The sequence below is a fragment of the Ceratotherium simum genome, chromosome 7 (genome assembly GCF_057802395.1).
Source record: "Ceratotherium simum simum isolate JZ-2026a chromosome 7, ASM5780239v1, whole genome shotgun sequence".
NCBI classification, from domain to species: domain Eukaryota; kingdom Metazoa; phylum Chordata; class Mammalia; order Perissodactyla; family Rhinocerotidae; genus Ceratotherium; species Ceratotherium simum.
In genome coordinates, this window is record NC_141906.1 from 28,410,903 (window position 1) to 28,431,736 (window position 20,834).

Sequence of the window (20,834 nt, forward strand, 5' to 3'; positions counted from 1 at the left end):
ACATGGCAAGTAATCAGAACTCAGGATAAAATAACATCTGTGTGCTAACTGTGCCAGACCTAATAGCATTCAGACTTTTCCAACTGAATTTACCCTAGAAAGCTTGAGTGCTACGGCACCCTTGCACTTTGAAATGTGGTACTGCATGAGGCAATAGAATATCCAGGAGTCAAGAGACCTAGGTTCTTCTTCCTACACTCCTACTAACTTGTACAAGTCACTCCCCTTCTCTCTTTGGATCTTTCTTATCTATAAAACAAGGAAGATGAAAGAGGATCATCTCTCAGGTTTGTTCCAACTCTAACATTCTACTATTCTAATTACTGTCTAAAATTCCTAAAGGTGAAAGAGAATTTATGATAAGCATATTTTAACATTGTATAATCTCAAGCATCTATATATATGCCAAGCATTGTGGATATCACAAGAATAAGATACAGCCCACCCTCAATTCTAGGGGAGGACAGAGACATATAATTAATTTCCATGTTATGTGGTTAATGCTTATGAGGCTAGCACAAGTGCTACAGCAGTACAGATAAAATACCCAAAAAAGGCTGGGGCAACATGGGTGTGTTTGGAAAACAGGTTCTTAGAGACTCCATTTTAGGAAGATCATTTTGGAAGCCATGTGGAAGATGCATTTGAAGAGGGCAAGATTAGAGGAAGACCAGGAAGGACACTTTAGAGACCACTATAGACAGCAGTCTAGGTAAGGGATGATGAGGGTCTAGAGTAGAGGAGTTACAGAAGATAAGGAGAAAAGCAGAGCAACTTGTTTATGAATAGTTTGTCCTCCTTAATGTAAATGTTGTCCTGTTGTCCGTGAAATCTACTTTTTATTACTTAAATGTATCCTTTCTCCATAGATAACAAAAAAGGAAATTTCAAACCAGTTTCTAGCCAAATGACCACAATTCCAAATTTACTATAGGCTTTTCCACTTATGAATAAAAACAATTTACTCAAGGAAGTCTCTAATATGAAATGCTAATGTCCAGTTTTTCTCTTTGCTCACTTTTATAGTTCTCTGAAAAGTCAGAACTCACAGCACAGAACCAAAATTTAGAAAAAAGTTTTAAGCAATGAATTCACATTTTATATCCAATGCCATAAGCAGAATACCAAACCAAAATATGTATCAAGTGAATGGAGGGCCAGAGATAAAAGACAAGTAAAAAGAATCACATGAAGCAAGGAACCCAAGATACAAATCATATTTACTTACAGGATCAACAAAGTCCATGTTGAGTCCATAACAAAGTTTCTGGATTCGAGATGTAATTTTGTCGAACATAACCCGCTCTTGGCGGCCATCTGAGACATCAAACCATACAATTCATGTTAGCACTTATTAAGATAGCAGTGTCAAAGAATCAAATGTAATCGACATATGAACTTTTTAAATTGACCAACATGAAAGGCTATTTCCCAGATAAAAGATTCAGACTCCCAACACATTCACCAAGAGATTATTTTTGTATCTTCAAAAAGTAGGGATTCTATACTGAAAGTCTTCCCTTTCCTTACACTGTAAGTCAGATGGATTCTTGCAATAATTTCCCAAATGACGTTACCCCACTTGTCCCACATGGCAGCCAAAATTATTCTTTAAAACTTAAGTCAAAATCATGACCATACACCCCTCAAAACTTCCAATAGTGGTTTATCATCTCCTTCAGAATCAAAGTCAAAATCATTACAATAGTCCACAGAATCCTACACAACCTGCCTTGTGTGCCTCCTTCCCTCCCAACTTTAACTTCTATTCTCCCAACTTCCTCACTTACTCTACCCTGGCCTCCTTGCTATCTACACCCCTTTTAGGTGTTTGCTCAATGTCATCTTCTCAATGAGGCTTTCCCCGATCCCCCTATTTCAAATTGTAATGCCCCAAACACAGCCTTGTTCTTCTCATCCCCCTCTTCCTTCTACGCATTATTTTTCTCCATAGCACTTACCATCATCTCACATACTATATATTTTGCTTACATATTTGTTTATTGTGTGACTCTCTCCACCCATCCACTAGAATATAACTTCTAAAAAGAAAAAGATTTTTGCATGTTTTATTTACCAATGTATTCCCCAGTGCCCAGACCAAGGACCAAGGCCTAGCACATAGTAGGTACTCAAATATTTATTGACTACTAAATGATTTATAAACCTGTCTTCATTCTAATACCTTCATGATAAATTTGGCTTACAAACTCTCCTAGGGTGATTAATGATTTTGAATTTACTTCACATCATGTAAAGAAGTAGTTCTATTTGTAATTTAACACAATCTTCCAGAGGTAACCTCTTAGTTTTAATATTTTGGGGATATGAAAGCAAATACATGTAGACCTTTTCTAGTTAGTCCTTTTATGATTTTGCATTTAGTTCATAATCCTCTTTGTCCTTCCTAACAAAAAGTCCTATTATTCTTAGTTTAACTTCAAATAGCAGCTCATCCAACCTTTATTTATAGTAGATATATCCAACCACTAAATAGTTTTAACCTTCGGTAAGCCACATAACATAATCAGTCACCACAGGTTTTCATTTGTAGAATAGGGAAAATTATTAGACCTCTTCTACTTACCTCATCAGTTTATTGTGACAATAAAATGAGATAAGGTAAAAAGTGCTTCAGTATAAGAACTTTGGTATAGTTAAAACTATTATATCTCATTAAAAATAAAGATGCTCTTACTGGGAAAACATCGATCACAGTATCTCATACACAACAGTCACTCAATAAATGTTAGTGTCCCATACTGACTCATTTAGTTTGTCTCCTCAATCTTTTGTAACTAAAAGGCAACATGCTAAATATGTGTTTACATCTGGCATTCTCATTCACATGTGTATTCTCACTTTTAGCTCAATGGCTGACCCAAGACAAGTTCTCAAACGTTTGATGAAGAATAAATGAACAGTAAGACATTACTACTAACCCATCACCAATAGAACAAGTCAGTTTTTCTTCTACATTGATACGTTAGCACTAAGGTAGTCTTTCTCTTTCTGATCACCCTTGTGGTCTCCTTCTCTAACCAGACTCATATACACAGTGTTTAACTCTGAAATAGAGTAAATTAACTGCCCCACACTAGGACTGAGCCCTCAACGCTCTACCAACTGGCCAACTAGGCAGATAGGTAACCACAAAACACTATTAGCAAACTGAGAATTCTGCAGCTACCAAATTAATCAGGAAACTGACAAAAGTACAACAGCAATTGTCTTAACTCACAATGGAAAGGGGAGGCACACTAAAGATCTAAAGGACGAATGATTCACTGTTCTCCAGCCTATCATTCCACTTGGTCAATTTTTTCAACCCAGATGCTGATTTTATCACATCACTAATCCCTGCTTCTCACTGCCTACACTATTATCCTCTTCTCTCAAGCAAGGCCTTCCTTAATTTAGCCCAACATCACCTCTTCTACTGGTCCCTATGAAATATCATAAGTCCCAATAGGGCCTCCCATTCCCACATCCATGCCATTGGTTATACTTTACTCGGACTGAAAGTCCCTCTTCCACCCTTCCATACATCTAACTCCTACTCATTCTCCAATTCTCACCACATCCATGAAACCTGCCCCAACCATTGTACCTCAGACTGACCTCTTCCTCCTCTGAAATCCTCTAGAATACTAATTGTCTGATTTCCTCTTGGTTACAAGCTGTCTTCTTTAATTCTTCTCTTCAGGAAGACTTTGCTAATACTGTAAGACCAAGGATGTGCCTCTTCTACAAGGTCCAAACTTTCTAGTCCCTCTACCTGGAATGTTCAGCCCACAGATCTTCACACAGTTGGCTCTTAGTATTATTCTGGGCTCAGCTCAAATGTCAGCTCCCCCCTGAAGATCTAACCCAAGATTATCTTCTCATTCATCTTTATCACATTACCCTATTTTACTATCACCATCTCACTAATCACTATCTAAAATATAACTGATTCTTATATATTTACTTGTTTCTTGTATACACTTACCACTCTCACCCACACTAGAATGTAAATTCCATGAGAAAAGGGATTTAGCTTGCTTTGTTCACTGCTGAATCCCCAGCACTTAAAACAGTACCTGGCACAAAGAGGTACTGAATAAATACTTTCTGAATAATTGAATGATTGGCCTCTATAGCCTATACTTGACCTAACAGAGTACTTATCATATTTTATTACATCAACATTTTTGTCTATCTTTCTCAATTTATCGTAAGATCTTTGAAAGCAGGAACCATGTCTGCCTACTCACCACTATAATCTCAGTGCCCGGCACAGTAGCCACACAGATTTGTAAAATAATACAGTGGGCTGTAAAGGGGATTAGGAAGGAAGGAGGGAAGGAAGAAAGGGGATTAGGAAGGAAGGAAGAGAGAGAGAGAGAGGGAGGGAGGGAGGGAGGCAGGGAGGAAGGAAGGAAGGGAGGAAGGAAGGGAGGAAGGGAGGAAGGGAGGAAGGGAGGAAGGAAGAGAGGGAGGAAGGAAGAGCAGGAAAGAGGGAGGGAAAAGAGGAAGGGATAGAGAAAGAATCTGAAATATAAGAGAGATTATCAGAGTGCCAATGGATGCTTAGAAGGTATTATTTTGCAAACTTTTGTTTCAGTTTTATGTATAGACATACATACAAGTGTGTATTCAGTCATGATGTAAAACATAATTTTTACTGTGGGTTAGAATCCACAGTCAAGTTTTGGAAACACTATACTAAATTCCAAAGCACACTTTACAACTCAGTTAGCTACACTGCATTTATTCCAATGGTTCTCAACTTTTATTTTTTAACCTTAATCTCCTTGAGCAATATGATTCTCTCCCATCAAGAGCTCAAGATAGCAGATGAGAAAAACTCATCTACATTCCCTTCTCTTATCTAACAATTTTCATATGGATTATTCATACATCCTTAACAATCCTAGGGTCTTTGAAGATGGAGCTGCCTTCTCCCTCTATTATTTCCCTCATGGTGCTTAGCAAGATATTAGCACATTCAGAAGTACTTGTAGGCTGACTGCCAGTTGCCCTCCTGAACAATTACATTAAAATTAACAGAAACTATGGGAGTTAGTGTGCTACTACACTGCCACGCCAAAAATAAGAAAGAGGGAGAAAAAACCCTAAGCACATTAAAAATCAAAAATAAAATAAAACAAATCTAAGAACAATTTTGTATATTAACACACCATGCTAAATGCTACACTGGCAGAATCTAGCAGTGAACCATCTGGATCAAATTATGTTCTCTGAAGGAATGAGAAAGAAAATAAGCCCTGCCTTTTGGAGCCTGTTGTAGGTGGTACTTTTTAAACTACAATATTTGAAAGTGGACCCAAAAGGTTAAAAATTCAATGCAGAGGTGTTACCCACTCCAGTAATCTACATCCAAGTTTTCAATTCATCTCTGTTACAGATTTATCATAAGAGGATCCTCATTCTTCCATAACTTTTTCTAAAGGTCTAAAAAACTGGATGGTCATCTCTCACTCACAGGAATGGACCAATAAAAGTGCACTATGTGTTCTGGTCTTTGGTCTCATCAGCTCAATAAAATGGGGGACTAGGGAAATTCAGAGAATGATGTTCTCAGGACACTAAAAACAGGAAGAAGGGCCACCACTGTCCACCTCTCCATCTCTTCGCTGTAGTTAAATCACTTGGACACATACCCACAGCACTCAGCATACATTTTAAAATAAATTATTTTCATTCATTCTTTGAGCATCTATTCATGGCAGGTCCTGTGCTAAGTGTGGGCATAAAGTCCTCATCTATGAAACACTCACAGCCGAGCGGGCAAAGCAAACACCCAGTCAACCAGTATTTACTAAGTGCCTACAATTTGAAATAACTTTATTGCTTTAACAGAGGCAAGTAGATTCGACTCAAAACTTGTCTGTACCTGTCTCATATGGTTCTCTGTTAAAAGTATGTTTTGCTCTTGTTTTTCCAACCTGATTAAACCTTTTCCCAGGGCAGGGACCGTCTCCTCTTATAATTTCACATAGCCAAGCAAAGGGCTGGCACAAAGAAGGTACCGAGCAAGCCTAATGGGAAATAACGGTTGACGAAGAACACAAGTCCCTTTCTCTTCCTGGTTCCCCTCCTGTCAGAAGATGTCTTGGCCACCCTACCCTGATTAGTATCTCTTGCCATCGCGGGGAAAGACTCTCTCCTAAACTCTGTCTCAGTCTCTGTAACTCCTCTGGGACTACTCCTGGGGCAAACGGCAACACATCTACAAAGAGCAAACTCCAGGGAGATGTCTGAGGCTGAGATCTGGTGTTTGTCGCCCCGCATTCCTACCCTCACTCCACAAAAGAGATCAGGAAGCTGATGGGTGCCCGTGTAGGGTCAGAGTCCCTGCTTTCCTAGCTCCCTCCAGTGCCTAGAGCAGGTCATCAACCCCACAGTCTTCAAATAAACCTTTTAAATAAAACGCCGGTGCGAGCTATGGGTTTGAACCCTGGCCTCCCCATCAACTAACTGGGTGACTCTGCGTCAGTGCCCGAAGCTCTCTCTGCGCTTCAGTTTCTCCATCTGTGAAGAGGAGCTAACGATCCCTGCCTCGGGGGCTTGCGGGGAGGCGCAAACAGTAACTCCTCGAGAGAGGGAGGTGTTATCCTTTTGAAACGCGGCGGGACCACAAAGCCGAGGGAACGCAGACTGAGGGCCCAAGAGGGGATGGGGGGCCGACTGACGGAAGCCCGAAGGCCGAGCGGGCTGACAGGGCGGGAAGAAGCGGCGGGCAGGGCGGGAAGCGGCGGAGGCGGGCGGGCGCGGCCAACTGCTCCGGCGGGGGCAGCCACGGCCCCTTTCCCCGCTCCCACCACCCCGCCGCCCCCTCTCCGGCCTCTCACCTCGCTTGATCACATGCATCGCAGCTAGTGGCTGAGGCGCTGAGGGACTCAAGTCAGGGCTGCAGCTCTGAGGCGCCGGCGGGATGGGGAAGGTGGCAGAGTGCGAAAGGTCGGGCTCCAGGAGCTGCTCAGGGGCAGGCACTGGAGTTGGGGCCAGAGAGCACTTTCTCCACAGAGCCTAGGCGCGACAATCCGAATCCCCTTCCCGCTCCCGCCACCTGCGACGCAAAAGCGGCGCGACGGAGCTCCAATGACGTTACTCGACGCTGCCAGCGCCCTCGCCGGTGGGCAGGACTAGCAGAGCAGAGTCGGGCTCTCCCAATGGCCGCCATGTTGAATATGGGCGGGGCCCCCGAAACTGCGCCTCTCCTGCGGCCACATTAGGTGTGGGCACGCCCGGCGGGAACGTGCTCCCTCGCCGCCATGTTGGGTGTGGGCAAAGCGGAATCTGAGGCCCCGGGGCCGGATGTAGCGCGCAGAGCCCGCCAGGCCTGGCCCTGCCCCTCTTGCTAGCGCGCCGCCGCCGACGTCAAGACGGTTCAAGTATTTTTGAAATCCTAACAGCAAAAACCCAACCATCCCATACACTTTTTCTTGTCTTGACGACTGTTACATTATGAGGCCGCTTACTGCTGCTTGACGACTGTTACATTATGAGACTGTTACATAACCCGAGGCTGCCGTCCGATGTGGGCTGTAGCCTGAGATCGACAGGCGGAGGCAGCCGGGAGCCCGGGGCTCTTAGGTCGGCCGGAAGTCAGGCACTCAGTCGGGTTGGAAGAGAGCCGGGCTAGGGCAACGGCCTTGGATTTTATCCTGACAGAAATGGGAGCCCTGGGAGAGTTTTGAGCAGGGCAGGGCCATGACCCATGCTTTTAGAATTCTCCACTGGATGGTGGTAGAGACAGGGTTCCACAGCAATAAGGCTGTGGCGGTAGAAGGGGTTTGAGTTTGGTGACTGTAGGGAGTTAAGAAAAGGTGAGAAACATAATATACAGACTGATGTAGAAGCTTCTGATTTGGGCTACATAAACTGGTTTTTATGAAATCTCATGTGACAGCCCCTCCTAAAACCTTTCATTGGTTCCCCACCGACCTCCAGATGCATCCCAAGCTTCCTGAGAAGTAATTCTCAAAGTCAATGGTGATAGGTGAAGCTATAGGATAGATAGGGTCAGGATGGCCTAGAGGTAGGTTTGCTAAATTTAGCAAGTAAAAATAATATGTCCAGGGCAGGTCAGGTGGCATAGTGGTTAGGTCCACACGCCCCCACTTGGCAGCCCCAGGTTCGCAGGTTGGGATCCCAGGCGCCGACCTCTGCACAGCTCATCAAGCCATGCTATGGCAGGTGTCCCACATATAAAGTAGAGGAAGATGGGCACGGATGTTAGCCCAACGCCAATCTTCCTCAGCCAAAGAAAAAAAAAAAAAAGGAGGATGGGCAAGGGATGTTAGCTCAGGGCTAATTTTCCTCACCAAAAATTAAATAAATAAATAATGTGTCCCAAATATTGCATGGGGCATAATTATACAAAAATCAGTTTATCTGAAATTCAAATTTAACCAGACATCCTGTATTTCATCTGGTAACCCTATCCAGAGAGCTTTTGGGTATGTGTATTAGAGTTTCATTTTCCCCTGGCAGAGGAGAAATAGTCTCTTCCTCACCCTGTCTGCCATGCCACACAGACCACAGAGAACACAATGAGAGTCAAAGCCAGCAGAGGTTAAAATCTCCTACATGCTTTATTGGACTTCAAAGAGTCTTATGAAATAACACAGAAAAACCCAGGTGAGGGTGTCCAGGGCAGTCTGCAGCTTGGCACCCTCCTAAGACCAGCCCCAGGTGTCCCCACCCCAGGCCCAAAATAGGATCCCAGAGTAAAGTCATGACAGGGAGTGGGGCAGAGGGAAAATACCTTTACAGCCATAGCAGAAACAGGTAAGGGAGAGAGTTGTCTAGAGGGTGGGAAGGGTGGGGGAAGTGGTCACACAGCCGCCTTCACCTACACCATCTTCCTTAGCTATCCTCTTCCCTAAACTGGCTGTGTCCTTTTTGAGCCTCTGGCCCAGGCTATGCAGTAACATGAAAATGGGGTCTGACAAGGTCAGGGGAGTATGTGGTGCAGGCACTTGGGAAATTCAGGAGATTTCTTTTTTCAATTTTAAACTGTCTTTTGGTTCAAATGCAACAACATCCTGCCCAACAGCTTCAGGGCCCCATTAGAGCCCTGTATCATGGCTGAGGCTCCCATGGCCAGGGGAGCCAATTGTCCTGAGACCCAGGAGTATTGATGCTTGGGAGCATTTGGGCAGCACCTCTTATAGACAAATCCTCCTGCAGTGTCGGGGAGCAGGGATAAAAGAGATGCAGGTGTGGGTGAGAGAAGAGAGAAAAGGTGTGCGGGCCTTGTAGCCCACAACTTTAGCATCTACCTATCCTCCAACTAAGAGAAGTCTCTCTCAATCTATCCCCTAGCCTGGTCTCTCTTCAAAACTCTCTAATAGCTTGTTCTCTGGGAATTGGTTTCACTCCCCCACGGACCCCTGGAGGCCTAAGTGAGCTCCAGGCTGAGGTTCCCTCTGGCCCACCACACTCTCAAAGAATAAACTTCATATATTAGGCCCTAGGCCCCAGTCTCGGGGAAACAAAACCACCGTAGATGGGGTGGAACAGATCTGAGGCACAGGAGTCAGAAGTTACTCCTATCTCCCGCCCTAGCTGCTAAGGGAAGTTGGGGAGTGGTGGGAGAGAGGAGCCTGAAAGCAGGAGACAGAGAGAAACAAGAAACCAAACCTCAAAACTGGGACAGCAGAGACAGAAGCTGGACCCCAGAAGTGGAGCTGGGAACTGAGGGGACGGCAACTAAGACATGCACTGAAGTGGAGAGGGAGTGACAGCAGCAGCCCAGGGTTGGGAGGGAGGCAGGGCAGGCAGGCCATGGTGGTCAGTTAATAAATAATATTGAAGGACACGAGGATGAGGGGGGCAGGTATGTACAGTGCCCAGGCCCCTGGGCCAGCCCTTCCCATGCCCCACTCTAGGGGCCAGATATCTTGGAAGGGAGGGAAGGGGAGGCAAAAGACCAGGGAAGGACAAGCTGTCCTGCCATTGAAACCCTCATCCTGCCTATTTCTTAAGAGGCTTCTTAAAGATTTTGAGGGGAAACTTCTTCCGGCCTGGGCTGGAGTCTGTCTCCTCACCAATGGAGCCATTATCCTCCTCAGCCGCAGCCTTCTTGCCAGCCAGGTGGGGAATGCGTGTATTTCGGCTGGCCTGCAAGGCTCGGCTGTCCCCAGCTGGAGATGGCGTGTCTGGGTCTGGGGAACTGGAGCTGTGAGAACGGGAAGAATCCAAAAGTGGAGAACCACCAGGTGGGGCTGGGGGGCTCAGCTCCATCAGGCTGTGGGCCTTGTCCAGCCCATGGTTCAGCGCCAATAGTGCCTTCTTGGCCAGGGCAGGGCTGTCAGGCAGTTTCTCCACCAGAGACCCTGGGTGGAGCCCCTCAATCAGCCGGTGGCTGCCATTGGAAGTCATGGCATTGAGAGCTTCATCTGCAGCCCGGACCATCTGAGGAGGCTTGGGGACCATACGCTGGCGGTCACTCATGTGGAGGGAGGACTCCGAATCGGAATGGGTCAAATCCCTGCAAGACAGGGCAGAGAGGAAGAAAGGGACACATACAGGATAGGGGGACAGGGGGAAAGTTGAGGAGAGAGGGACAACATGAGATGCCAAGGACAGGGTAGGAAAGTGGAGATGAAGAGAGGGGCAGGAGAGAGAAAACAGAATAAAGAGGTGGGTGAGAAAGAGAAGAATGAGAACAGAAGGAAGTTGAGTAAGCCATAAATACAGGATGAGAGAGGAGGCAGGAATGGGGATAGATTGGAGAAGAGACAGGGAGAAGAGAATAAAATTGGGGAGGAAGAATAGCAAAAGAAGCAGCAGGTGGAAATAAGAAAGACCAGGAGAGAAAAAAAGAAAAGTGATGGTGAGAGAAGAGACAAACAACAAAAACAAATGTTATTATACCATCATCTGTCTGGCAAAGGGCTTTCTAATGCCTGGGCCCCACCCCTGCTGAATGCCCAGCCCCTAAACTGGTGCAACCATACACTTCAATTGCATAGGCATCCTCCTCAATAAAATCTCTGCCTTCCCATAGCTGGCTAGATTTCTTAGGACTCAGCCCTAAGCTAACACAGAACCCACATATTGCTCTGAGTCACCATTTTCCATGTCTTCCTCCCCTACTTACTCCTGTCACATCCTGGGACACATCCAGTCTGGGCCAGGCCCCAAGGAACAGGGCACATGCAATAAGTGGGCCTGACCCAGGCTGAGGAGGAGAAGGTTAGAACAGCCTTGCAAACAATCCCTCACCCACCCCAAAAGGCCAGGATGCTGCCTCTTCCAACCCCCTCATAGGATTCAAAGGGGGTCACAAGAAGTGTTTCAGAGTTCAAAGGCAGCTGGCAGCAGGAAGGGTGGGGCCTTTTTTAGAGCTCTGCTGACAGGGAGACTGTAGGGAGGTGTAGAAGGACAGGGCATTGGCCTTTACAGAGCAGTGGTTCAGAAGAGCTGTGCACTATAAGTCATAAAGTCTGACTCAACTTCCATCTCTGCCTGAGGCTTGCTGTGTGACCTTGGACAAGTCATCTAAACTTGCTGGTCCTCAATTTTGGCCAAATGAAGACAATACCAATTCAATTATCTTGCAAGACTGTTTGGAGGATCAAATATGTTGGCAAAGCACTTAGAAATGGAGCAAGTATTGGGGGAATGAAGATGATGAGGCCAGTCAAGCTGGAAGACCCATATGTGGGCCAGTCACAAGAGGCTTCTTTGCAAGGCTGAGTTATGCGGATGTGGCACTGCACACTGGACATGCACACACAGAGGCTAGTCCAGGAAGTCGAGACCCTGTAAGGGGCTGGCTATCCCTAAGAAGGCCATGAACCATTTATGCCACCCCTCCTGCCTCTACAGACAAAAGGGTAGATGTGGGGGTCCCTTGCCAATCCTTTAACCCTCCTTCTGCCTTCCCAGAAGCCTGAGAACCCATGGCAGAGGCAGAGGAGAGGGCTAAGGGAAATGCTTAAACATCCAAGTCAGGAAGCCAAAGGGAAGGAGTCATGAGTGGGAAAGGAGAGCACCACAGGACCTGGAAAGGAGGAGGCTATGGGTCAGAAATTAGGGAGGGCACCAGGCCCCTAAAACAGGCAAAAGCAGGAGGTTGGCTCATAGCTGTTGTAGGTTTAATTCTCAGTGGGAAAGTATTAACTAAGCAGCCTCAATTTGGGGCCAGTACCTTCCTGGAGACAAGAGATAGCAGAGAACAATTCCAGCTCCAACTCCTATTCTACAAATACTGTTTCAGCCACACACTTTAGTGTTTACCAATATTCACTTTCATATTTGGTTTCATATATCTGATACTGTCCTTGCTTCTATTTAAATGTGCCCTTGTTTTTCTAAGCCCCAAGATGATCCTCTCCATATCCTGACTTTTCCATACATATATGAACCACGGAGCAAGGTGCTCAGTGGAAGGAAGTTCTGGGAAGGAACCACACTGGGAAAAGGGGCCCTTTAGGCAGAGGAGGTGAGGATCCTAGGACCTTTCTAATGCTAAAGAAGAAAGGGCAAGAGGTTGGTCACTCCTCCTGGCGCACAGTCCCATTTGGTCATGATTCCCATCCCTCTATACTTCCATCATCAACGAAAAGCTGAGACTTCCAAAGCAAGAAAAGAACCTGGGAGGAAGCCTGGGTAGGTGTAGGAGGGAAAAGGCCCATTGAGGCAAGCTCACCTTCCCTCCCTGAATCTTTGAGAAAATTCAGGCCAGGGGTGTCCCTCCCCAAAGGCTGGGCTGCCTTGGGCTCCCATCCCAAGCTACTAACCTTACTAGAGAGCCTGTTTGCCTTTAGAGATGATCCTCTGGTGCATGGTGCAAAAGAAAATTAAGTAGTGAACAGGCCAGGTGGATGCAGGTACCTCCCCATCCTCCCTTCCCACTGCCCTCAGCTTGGGCTTTGGAACATGAAATTCATAGCATCCCCTAGTGCCCCCAACCCAATTCATTCCTCTCCATCTGTATTCGGAGGGGCAGTCTCCCTGCCTAGGCTTTTGAATGAAAATGAGGATGAGAATGAAGATGAGCAGCTCTTCTGAGTGATAACACTAGCAAAGGTAGTCCCTTTGTGAAAGAACAAGGAACAGCCCTCAAGGATAACTATCCAGAGGTTCAAGGGGCAGAGCTACAGAGACTGGTATCCAGAGTGAGGCAGGACCAAAAGAAAGCAACAGGGTAAGCAGGCTGCAGCCCAGAGGCCAGGATTGGGCTGTGGTCACTTCAGAGATGCGAGGTGATTCCAGAGGAGGGGGACGTTCTGAGTCCAAGCTTGTTCCAGGCTTGTTCTGACCCTAGCCTCTCATCTTGTGGTATTAGTAGGGAAAGTCCCTGCAGCTGCCAGACCAGGAGGTGGGAGAAAGCCTTTCACCAATTCTTATACAATTATTACACTTATTGAGACCCTGTGGAAGGACAGAAATATCCATAGAGTGTCCTGGAATGGAAAGCCAAGTTCTAGTCTGTGTTCTGCTCCTAATTAGCTGTGGGACCTTGGGAAAATTACTTAACCTTTCAGAACCTTAACTTCCTACTCTGAAAGTGAGTATTTTAACGTCTACCCCACCTATAAACGTTTCTTGTCCAAAACCCCTAAACCTGTTTCCCTTCTTCTGTTCCCCAACTCCATGAAGGGTACTACACCCATTCAGTCACCGAAGCTAGAAACCTGGGTGTCATCCTAGACTCTTCCCTCTCCTTCACTCCTCATAGCCAGTTACCAAATTAATCCTCTCCTTTCCATGCCAAGACCTCTTTACCTTCCCTAGTGGTCTACTGTAATGACTTCCAAATTCCTGTAGTCTCCTCCTTCTTTCTTTTATACAGGCTACTAAAATGTTATTTCTAAAATGCAAATCTGACCAATTCACTTTCTTTTAGAAACGCTTTTTCAGTTCTCCATCTCCTAAAGGGTAATGGCCAAAGCCCTTGCCTTGAGAGCCCTTTATCATTCTAGCCTCATCTGCTGCCCCTTCCCACCAACACACATCCAACGTTCTAACCACAAATATATCATATTCTCTTGAACCTCCATGCCTCTGCACATGATGTTTCCTCTACCTAGAATACACTTTCTCCTTTTCCTGCACACAGGGTTTTAGCACAAATGTCATCTCTTTTGTGAAGCATTCCACCCAGGTACACACTGTTAGTCACTCCCTCCTCAACACCCATAGCACTTCTCAAGTTGTCCCACAATTATTATGTACCTCTCCCAGACCAGACTGTAACTCTTGATGGCTTGGATTGTATCTTATCATCTATGAATCCCCATGCCCAGCAGAGCCTGGGACAGAATAGATATCAACAAATGTTTGTGGAAGGAGTAAAGGGAGTAAGGACTCCACTGAGATAACGGATGTAAGAGTGCATAGTTTAGGCAAAAGTGCTATAGGACTGTGAGGAAGGGGGGGGTGTTACTCATTTTTAGAGTCAGAAAACCCCAAACAGAGCAGGGAAGAAAGGTGTGGGGAGTTAGGCTGACCTTAAGAAGGAGTCCCAGGGCTGGGAAAGGATAGGACAAGGAAAAGAGGCCCCCCTGCACATACCCCCCAGCTGACCACAGCAGGCAGAGGTCAAGGTAAAGGCAGCAAAAAGGGAAGGAAGGGAAGAAAGAAAGAGAAGAGAGACAGCTGATACCCCAAGCTCTCTGAATGCCCAGGCATCACAGCGGTGCTGTCAGAAGGGGGTGGGTCAGGGTAGGGCTCCATCTGGAGGAAATAGGAAGTGCTGTGGTGGTAATAAACAGGGTGGACATGGACGGTGGTGATGGAGGTGGTGGAGGTGGTGGTGGTGGTGGTGATGGTGGTAGAGGAGCAGGAAGAAGAAGCAGAGGCAGATGGAGAGCTGGTCTCGTGGCCTTCAGAACTGAAAGACTGTCCAGATGGAAGGCTGCGCATTCGCCGCAGAGATACCCGGCTTGTCAAGAAGTGGCCAGCCTCGCCCTCTACCAACCTCTGAGATCCCAGGCCATGTTGTGGCTCCGTCAGGCGCTGCCGGACACTGGTCTGCAGGCTGGGGGCTGCAAGGAGAGTGAAGAAAGTGTAAGGAAGGGCCAGCCTACTTTGGGCTGGCAGGCAAGCAGGTTTTCCCATGGAGAAATGCTTGCTGGAAACCACTCTGGGCCTTTGGGTGCCCAATATGGAGACTGGGGCACCTCCTCCCAAAAACCTCCCACCAGGGGTCCTAAAAGGAAGGGGAAATTGAAGACGAGGTGCCCAGGTCAGTTTTAGTGACAATCGCAATGGAAGGAGACCTAGGGCCAACATTACTATAAACGGAAATGGCAAGGCAGTTAGTAGGAGGCCACAGGCAGGACAGGGAAGGGTAGGAGTTGGGGGCAAGGTCCGGGAGAGCATTAAGAACCAGCCTTTTTAGAAAGCCAACCTCGGGAAATAATTCACAATTTAGACAAAGATTTATAGACAAACATGTTCATCACATCATTATTAATAATTGTATGGAAGTAAACATAAAGGTGGAATAATGGGAAAATGATGATACATCCAGTTGCTGGAAGACTATACAGCTATTAAAAATTCTGCTTATGAAAAGATTTTTAAAACATAGAAAAATGCCTATTAAAATGCTTAGGGAAAACAAAAGGATACAAAATTATATGTAAAAGAAATAACTTGAGCTATAGAATACAAAAGACTAGAGTTTAAAACCAGGCCTTTCCACTTCTAGCTGTGACTTTGAGTAACTTACTTCCCTATTTTAATTCCTAATTTATAAAATTCTGCAGAGTTGTTGTGAGGCTTCAAGATAATGTATTTAAAGTACCTGACACAGTTCGTGGCACTCAATAAATAGCAGTGGTTATCATTATCTTGACCACATAAAAAATTATAAAAAATTTCACAGATGAAAGACTAAAAGAGAAGGCGCTCAAAAACTATACTCATGTTTATTAGTCTTTTACTTTCCAAATTTCCTCCAATAAGCATGTAAACAACAAAGAAACAGTTCTTGGATCAATGTTGCAAATCAGGCTCTTGGAAGATGTTGGCCACCACATCCAGTGAAGGGCTACGTGGGTGCCAGGCAATTTAGGAATGTGCTGGAGCATCCCCCTGGGCTCACTCCAGCTCCAGCTGAACACTAAATTCACACCTTTGTTTTTTCTCTGCTACCCTGCTAAACAGGCCTCTCTGCCTTCTCCCTAAAGATCGGAGAAAGGGCCAGGTTACAAGCATGGCAGAAGCCTTGGAAAGGCCAGTAGGGAGAGAGCACAGTTCCACGGTGATGGATAACTGGGGAGGCAGGGCTTCTATGGCTGGTAGCTTTCAAGGAATGACAGGGCGGTTGAAGAGGAAGCATGGAATAGGGAGAGGGAAAGGGAGAAAGAAAGGGAAAAGGGACAAGCACAAAAAGAAGAGGGGGAGGATATTTCCTTCCCTCTTTGCATCCCAGCCCAGCTGGAAGAAGGGCCACCAGGACATCCGTCTAGCTGGGCTGAAAGGAAAAGCCTAAGCCTTCCATCACCATGAGTGTTCTCTCTCCAGGCCTCAGCTGAGCAGGCTGATTCTTCTCACCCCCGAACCCCTCCCTGCAGTTAGTAGGGACAGTGCTGAGGGAACAGAGGGAGCAGGCAGGGGAGTGAGACAGGCAGGAGAAGGGGCCCGTGGGGCAGGAGTGTTGGTTTAGTCCCCAAAGTTGGAAAAACAAAAGCCCCAAAGGGGCTCCTCAAACCCGGGTATTTCCAGAGGGACTGATCATCCGAGCCGGCGGATGTTGAGCAGAGAGAGCGGTCACTGAACCTACGCCCCATCAGCCAGGCAGCATCTAGGGTCCAACGGCCAGGCCAAAATGAGAAGAGAATCTGATTTACAGAGGGCTTCAGCCTGCACATCACTGGGATAAGGGAAGGGCCAGGGGCAAGGAGTGGGTAGCTCAAAGTTAATGAAGGTCCCTCCCAACCCAGAGAACATAGGAGTCTTTAGATCAATACATCAGGATCAAGCTATGCCTGTCAGTGATCCCAACCTTGTTGGGCCTTTGACTAAAGCCGTGACAAGATACCAGACCAGGGAGACAATGAGCTTGGCCAGAGGCAAGATATCATTGAAGAAATTTACAAATAAATACTGTCTGGAGCTAAAATCCAGCCTGATTAAAGAATCTGGCTTTCTGAAAGTGAGCCCTAACCCAGCCCCAGCTTTCCGCCATCCCTTCTGCACTCGTGGGATATGGGCCCAGGACAACAGCTTTTCCATAAAGGTCTATTCTGTTTATCCAAAAGAGTCTCTGATCCAGAGAAAAATTCAACTGGGCCAGTAAGGGATAAGTGCCTTCATTCACTGAAGAATTCCCACAGAGTGTTGTCTCTTTTGACTCTGCTCTACTCAGCTCTCATCACTCAGAGGGGAGAAAAGGGAGTGGGAAGACCCAAGACAGAGGGTGGGGAGGTCCAAGAGCTCAGTGGAAAGCCAGACATGCTTGCGCAGGAGATGCCTCCTGCGCAAGAATGTCTTTCTGGCTTGGAGGATTTAGGGCTATATCACTGTCAGGGACTATTGCTCCCTGGGGCCTCACACAAAAAGGCAGAGAGAAAGAGACATTCCATTCATCTACTTTAGCAATTAGGAAGAAGGAATAAAAATGAAAATAAATAAAAGTGATAAATAGTCAAAATGAATGACATTTTTATATTATGAACCACTAAAAGAGATTATTTTCATAAAGGTAGATGGGGGGAATAAAGAAGAATAAAGGGATTAAAAAACACAAAGAGTGCAGGAGACACATTTGACACAATAGACCCAGAGGGTAGACAGAGCAAACAGCAAGGAAAAAACCACTGAAAAGACAACTAGAAAGGAAGAGCCTGATGTAAAATGTGCTTTATTAACCAAGGTCATGAATTGAACATCTTCCTTGGTATCTGCCCCACATGCTGTTCAAGCACGGCAGAGGCCAATGACTTCTTAACCTGTGCATCAAAGGCTCCTTCCTTCGTCCTCACCCAGGAGGTCACCTACACTGCATGGACAAGGGTGACACAATCTCCTCATCCATGTCATCCACGTCGTCAGTCATGATGAAGTGGGCAGGGTTGGGGCGTGTAGTGCCCATCCAGCTGGGGTCTATGTTGAGGGCAGTCACCAGTGAGTGGATGCCAGGGTTATTGACAATCTGGAAGCCACAGAGGATCTCAATCTGCTGCCAGCGGTGCAGGCGCTCCCGCAGTGCTGCTGTCACCTCACTCAGAGCTTGCCTGAAGACAGATGAAAGACAATTTCAGGCATGGGCTGGGTGTGAGCCCCAACAGGAATGAGCCTCTTATCAGAGGAACAAGTTGGGGGGTATGTGTAAATAAGAAACACAATTAAATCATAAAAATTAAGAGCAAGGTGGGAGCTGGATAAGGACTGGGGCAGGAGACCATACCTGTCCCCCTACCAGTGAAGAAGTAGAATTGGGGTTGGAGGCCCTGTACACCCTCAAACCCTGAGGATGGGATGGACATCGCCAGAGGACAACAGGTGCTACCTACTTAGCCGTTAGGATTTTGTGATCCACATCATCCAGGGAAGAGCTGTGGGCCACGTGGAAGGTGCCAAAGAGAGTGTTTCTCTTCTTTTTTATCTTCTCGGCCTGCAAAGATGAGACCCTCAGCTTAAAAAAAGCAGGGATTAGGGGTTGGAAAAATGAGAAATGCCTTTCTGTGGCTGGGTCTCCCTCCTCCTAGCACAGCTTAGGCTGCACAAGAAAAAGGAAGAGAACAGAAAGGGAAAAGGAAGGCAAGAAGAGGGAAAAGAGCAGAGGAAAAAAGAAAACAGAGGCAACGAGAGAAGCAAAGGGATCTCGTGGCAGTATCCCAGCCCTGGGAGGATTCTGTCCCCATAGCAGCCCGGGGCTGGCAGAGCCTTCCCTCTACCTGCCTCCACTTGCCACATCTTGCCCAGAAGGCAGGTGGGAGCACCCCCATACCCTCATTCCCCTCTCCAGAGGCTTGAGGACATTATCAGGAGCTGTATACTAGGAAAAGAAACAGAACCCAGCACCAGGACATCTCTGTCCAACAGGAGGGAGACGGAGGGGCAGAGAGGAGGAAGAAGGGTGGGTGAAAGGGAGGGAGGCAAGGAGGAGAGGGGAGCTGGAGGGCAGGTCTCACCCCCTCCTTGGCCACTAGCAGTTGCTTCTCAGCATTTTGCTTCTTGATGTTGTAGTACTGCACCTCCACCTCATGTGTCAGCTGCAGCCACTTCTGAAGGGCCTCTGGAGCATACCATGAGCTGTGCGATTCCAGCTCCTTCTCTGCTTTCCTCAAGGCCTCCCGAACCTGTGCAGCCAAGAGGACATGAGTTCACGTCTACAAACATGACCCTCTCCAATGCCTGTGTATGACACTTCAGAATTTAGAGTTCTTATCTGCGTTCTCATGTGAGCTTCACAATTCTCCCATTACGGAGACAGGGCAAGGATTATTCTCTTTTATATACAAGGAAGCAAGCTCAGAAAAGGAAAGTAACCTACTCAAGGTCACATAATCAGTAGTGTCAACCAGAACGCAAATTGAGACCTTTTTGCCACCAGACTAGAGCACTCTTTTCCCACACATGAGATGCCTCTCCTGGTCATGCAGCCAATCTCAACAATTTTCCCTGTCTCTTGAGGCACGGGTCAGCTCAGTGAATCACATTTCTGAGAGTTGGGGTCTGTGCTTGGACCTCAAGAGATCACGATGTGGCAGAAAAAGCACTTGATTTGGAATCTGGAAATCTGGTTCTGGTCCCTGGTCTGTCACTCAACTGGCTGTGTGACCCTGTGCTTCCTATAGCAGATCTCAATTCAGTGCGAGAAAACACTTTTCCCATGCAAATCCAAACCATAAGTGAGGGGGTGATCTCAGGAGAAAGTGAGCTCCCCATCATGGGAGGTATGTGAAGGCTCATGTCAGAGAGACCTTAAATATGATTGCTATTCTAAAGGGGATTGGCCTGGATGCTCTCCAAAGTGTCCTCTAGCCCAGAGACCTTGTCTGTGGTTCTCCCATTGAGCAGGGCAGGTAGGCTTTGAAGGGCACTCTCTACAAGGTGAGAAGACAACAAGCATGCTTACACCTAACATGGGCATTGCCAAGAGAGGCCAAGACATGAAAGGACCAATGCATAAGCAGAAATGTCCTCACTGACTTCTCAGCAAGGGGCATACGATGACGCAGACAGTCAAAAAGCACTCAAGTATGAAAGGTCTGAAAGTACATCAGACGTTATATACATTGGATTCCTTGACATCTCACCCAGGCTACCACAATATAAGCGATTCCCCAACTTCCCCATCTGGACACTGACCTTCAGCTGGTCAGAATCCCAGAGCAGTTCCATTATGGCCAACTTCACCCAATAAAGCGAGTATCCCAGAACAGGCCTGAGGTCCCCTCCACAGCCTAAGATAGACTGGGAGGGCCTTAGCTAATGACAGAACACCTTTATTCCTTGGAGAGCCAATGAGAGGACCAATCTTCATTTGGTTTTTGTTCCTTAAAAAAGAAACTATAAAATGGCTCACTCCTGGTTTTGTAGATTTACAATGAAGAACATATACATTCAAGTCTCATATACCAAGTCTGAAAATTTATGATCAAGTTCTATATTAAAAGCAGTTAAGTGAATGGGATAAGCTGAGAAGGGAAGAATGGAGAGAGAAGAGAAAAAAGCACATTGGGCCGGCCCCGTGGCTTAGCGGTTAAGTGCATGCGCTCTGCTGCTGGCGGCCCGGGTTCGGATCCCGGGCGCGCACCGACGCACCGCTTCTCCGGCCATGCTGAGGCCGCGTCCCACATACAGCAACTAGAAAGACGTGCAGCTATGACATACAACAATCTACTGGGGCTTTG

General features: G+C 46.6%; 2 protein-coding genes across 5 annotated transcripts in view; both read right to left on the reverse strand.

Annotated features, from left to right (window-relative positions):
- RRM1 (ribonucleotide reductase catalytic subunit M1) overlaps positions 1-7,083 on the reverse strand; it is a 33,996-nt gene extending 26,913 nt beyond the window's left edge. Inside the window, exons 1-2 of the mRNA XM_004433934.3 lie at positions 6,858-7,083; positions 1,229-1,317 (exon numbers count right to left, since the gene is read on the reverse strand). Of these exons, the coding sequence (XP_004433991.1) occupies positions 1,229-1,317; positions 6,858-6,876 (108 nt within the window). The 5' untranslated portion in view covers positions 6,877-7,083. The remainder of the gene's footprint in view (positions 1-1,228; positions 1,318-6,857) is intronic.
- A 1,497-nt stretch (positions 7,084-8,580) lies between these two features.
- Positions 8,581-20,834, reverse strand: part of STIM1 (stromal interaction molecule 1) — a 183,894-nt gene continuing 171,640 nt past the window's right edge. For 2 of the 4 annotated variants that reach the window (XM_087433355.1, XM_014790239.2), the window contains 6 exons: positions 19,110-19,277; positions 18,489-18,589; positions 17,974-18,209; positions 16,685-16,777; positions 14,945-15,011; positions 8,581-10,504 (listed from right to left, as the gene is read on the reverse strand). In XM_087433355.1, coding sequence (XP_087289481.1) covers positions 9,988-10,504; positions 14,945-15,011; positions 16,685-16,777; positions 17,974-18,209; positions 18,489-18,589; positions 19,110-19,277 — 1,182 coding nt within the window. In that variant the 3' untranslated portion in view covers positions 8,581-9,987. The remainder of the gene's footprint in view (positions 10,505-14,944; positions 15,012-16,684; positions 16,778-17,973; positions 18,210-18,488; positions 18,590-19,109; positions 19,278-20,834) is intronic. The other 2 variants (XM_087433356.1, XM_004433936.3) reach the window with 1 other exon arrangement.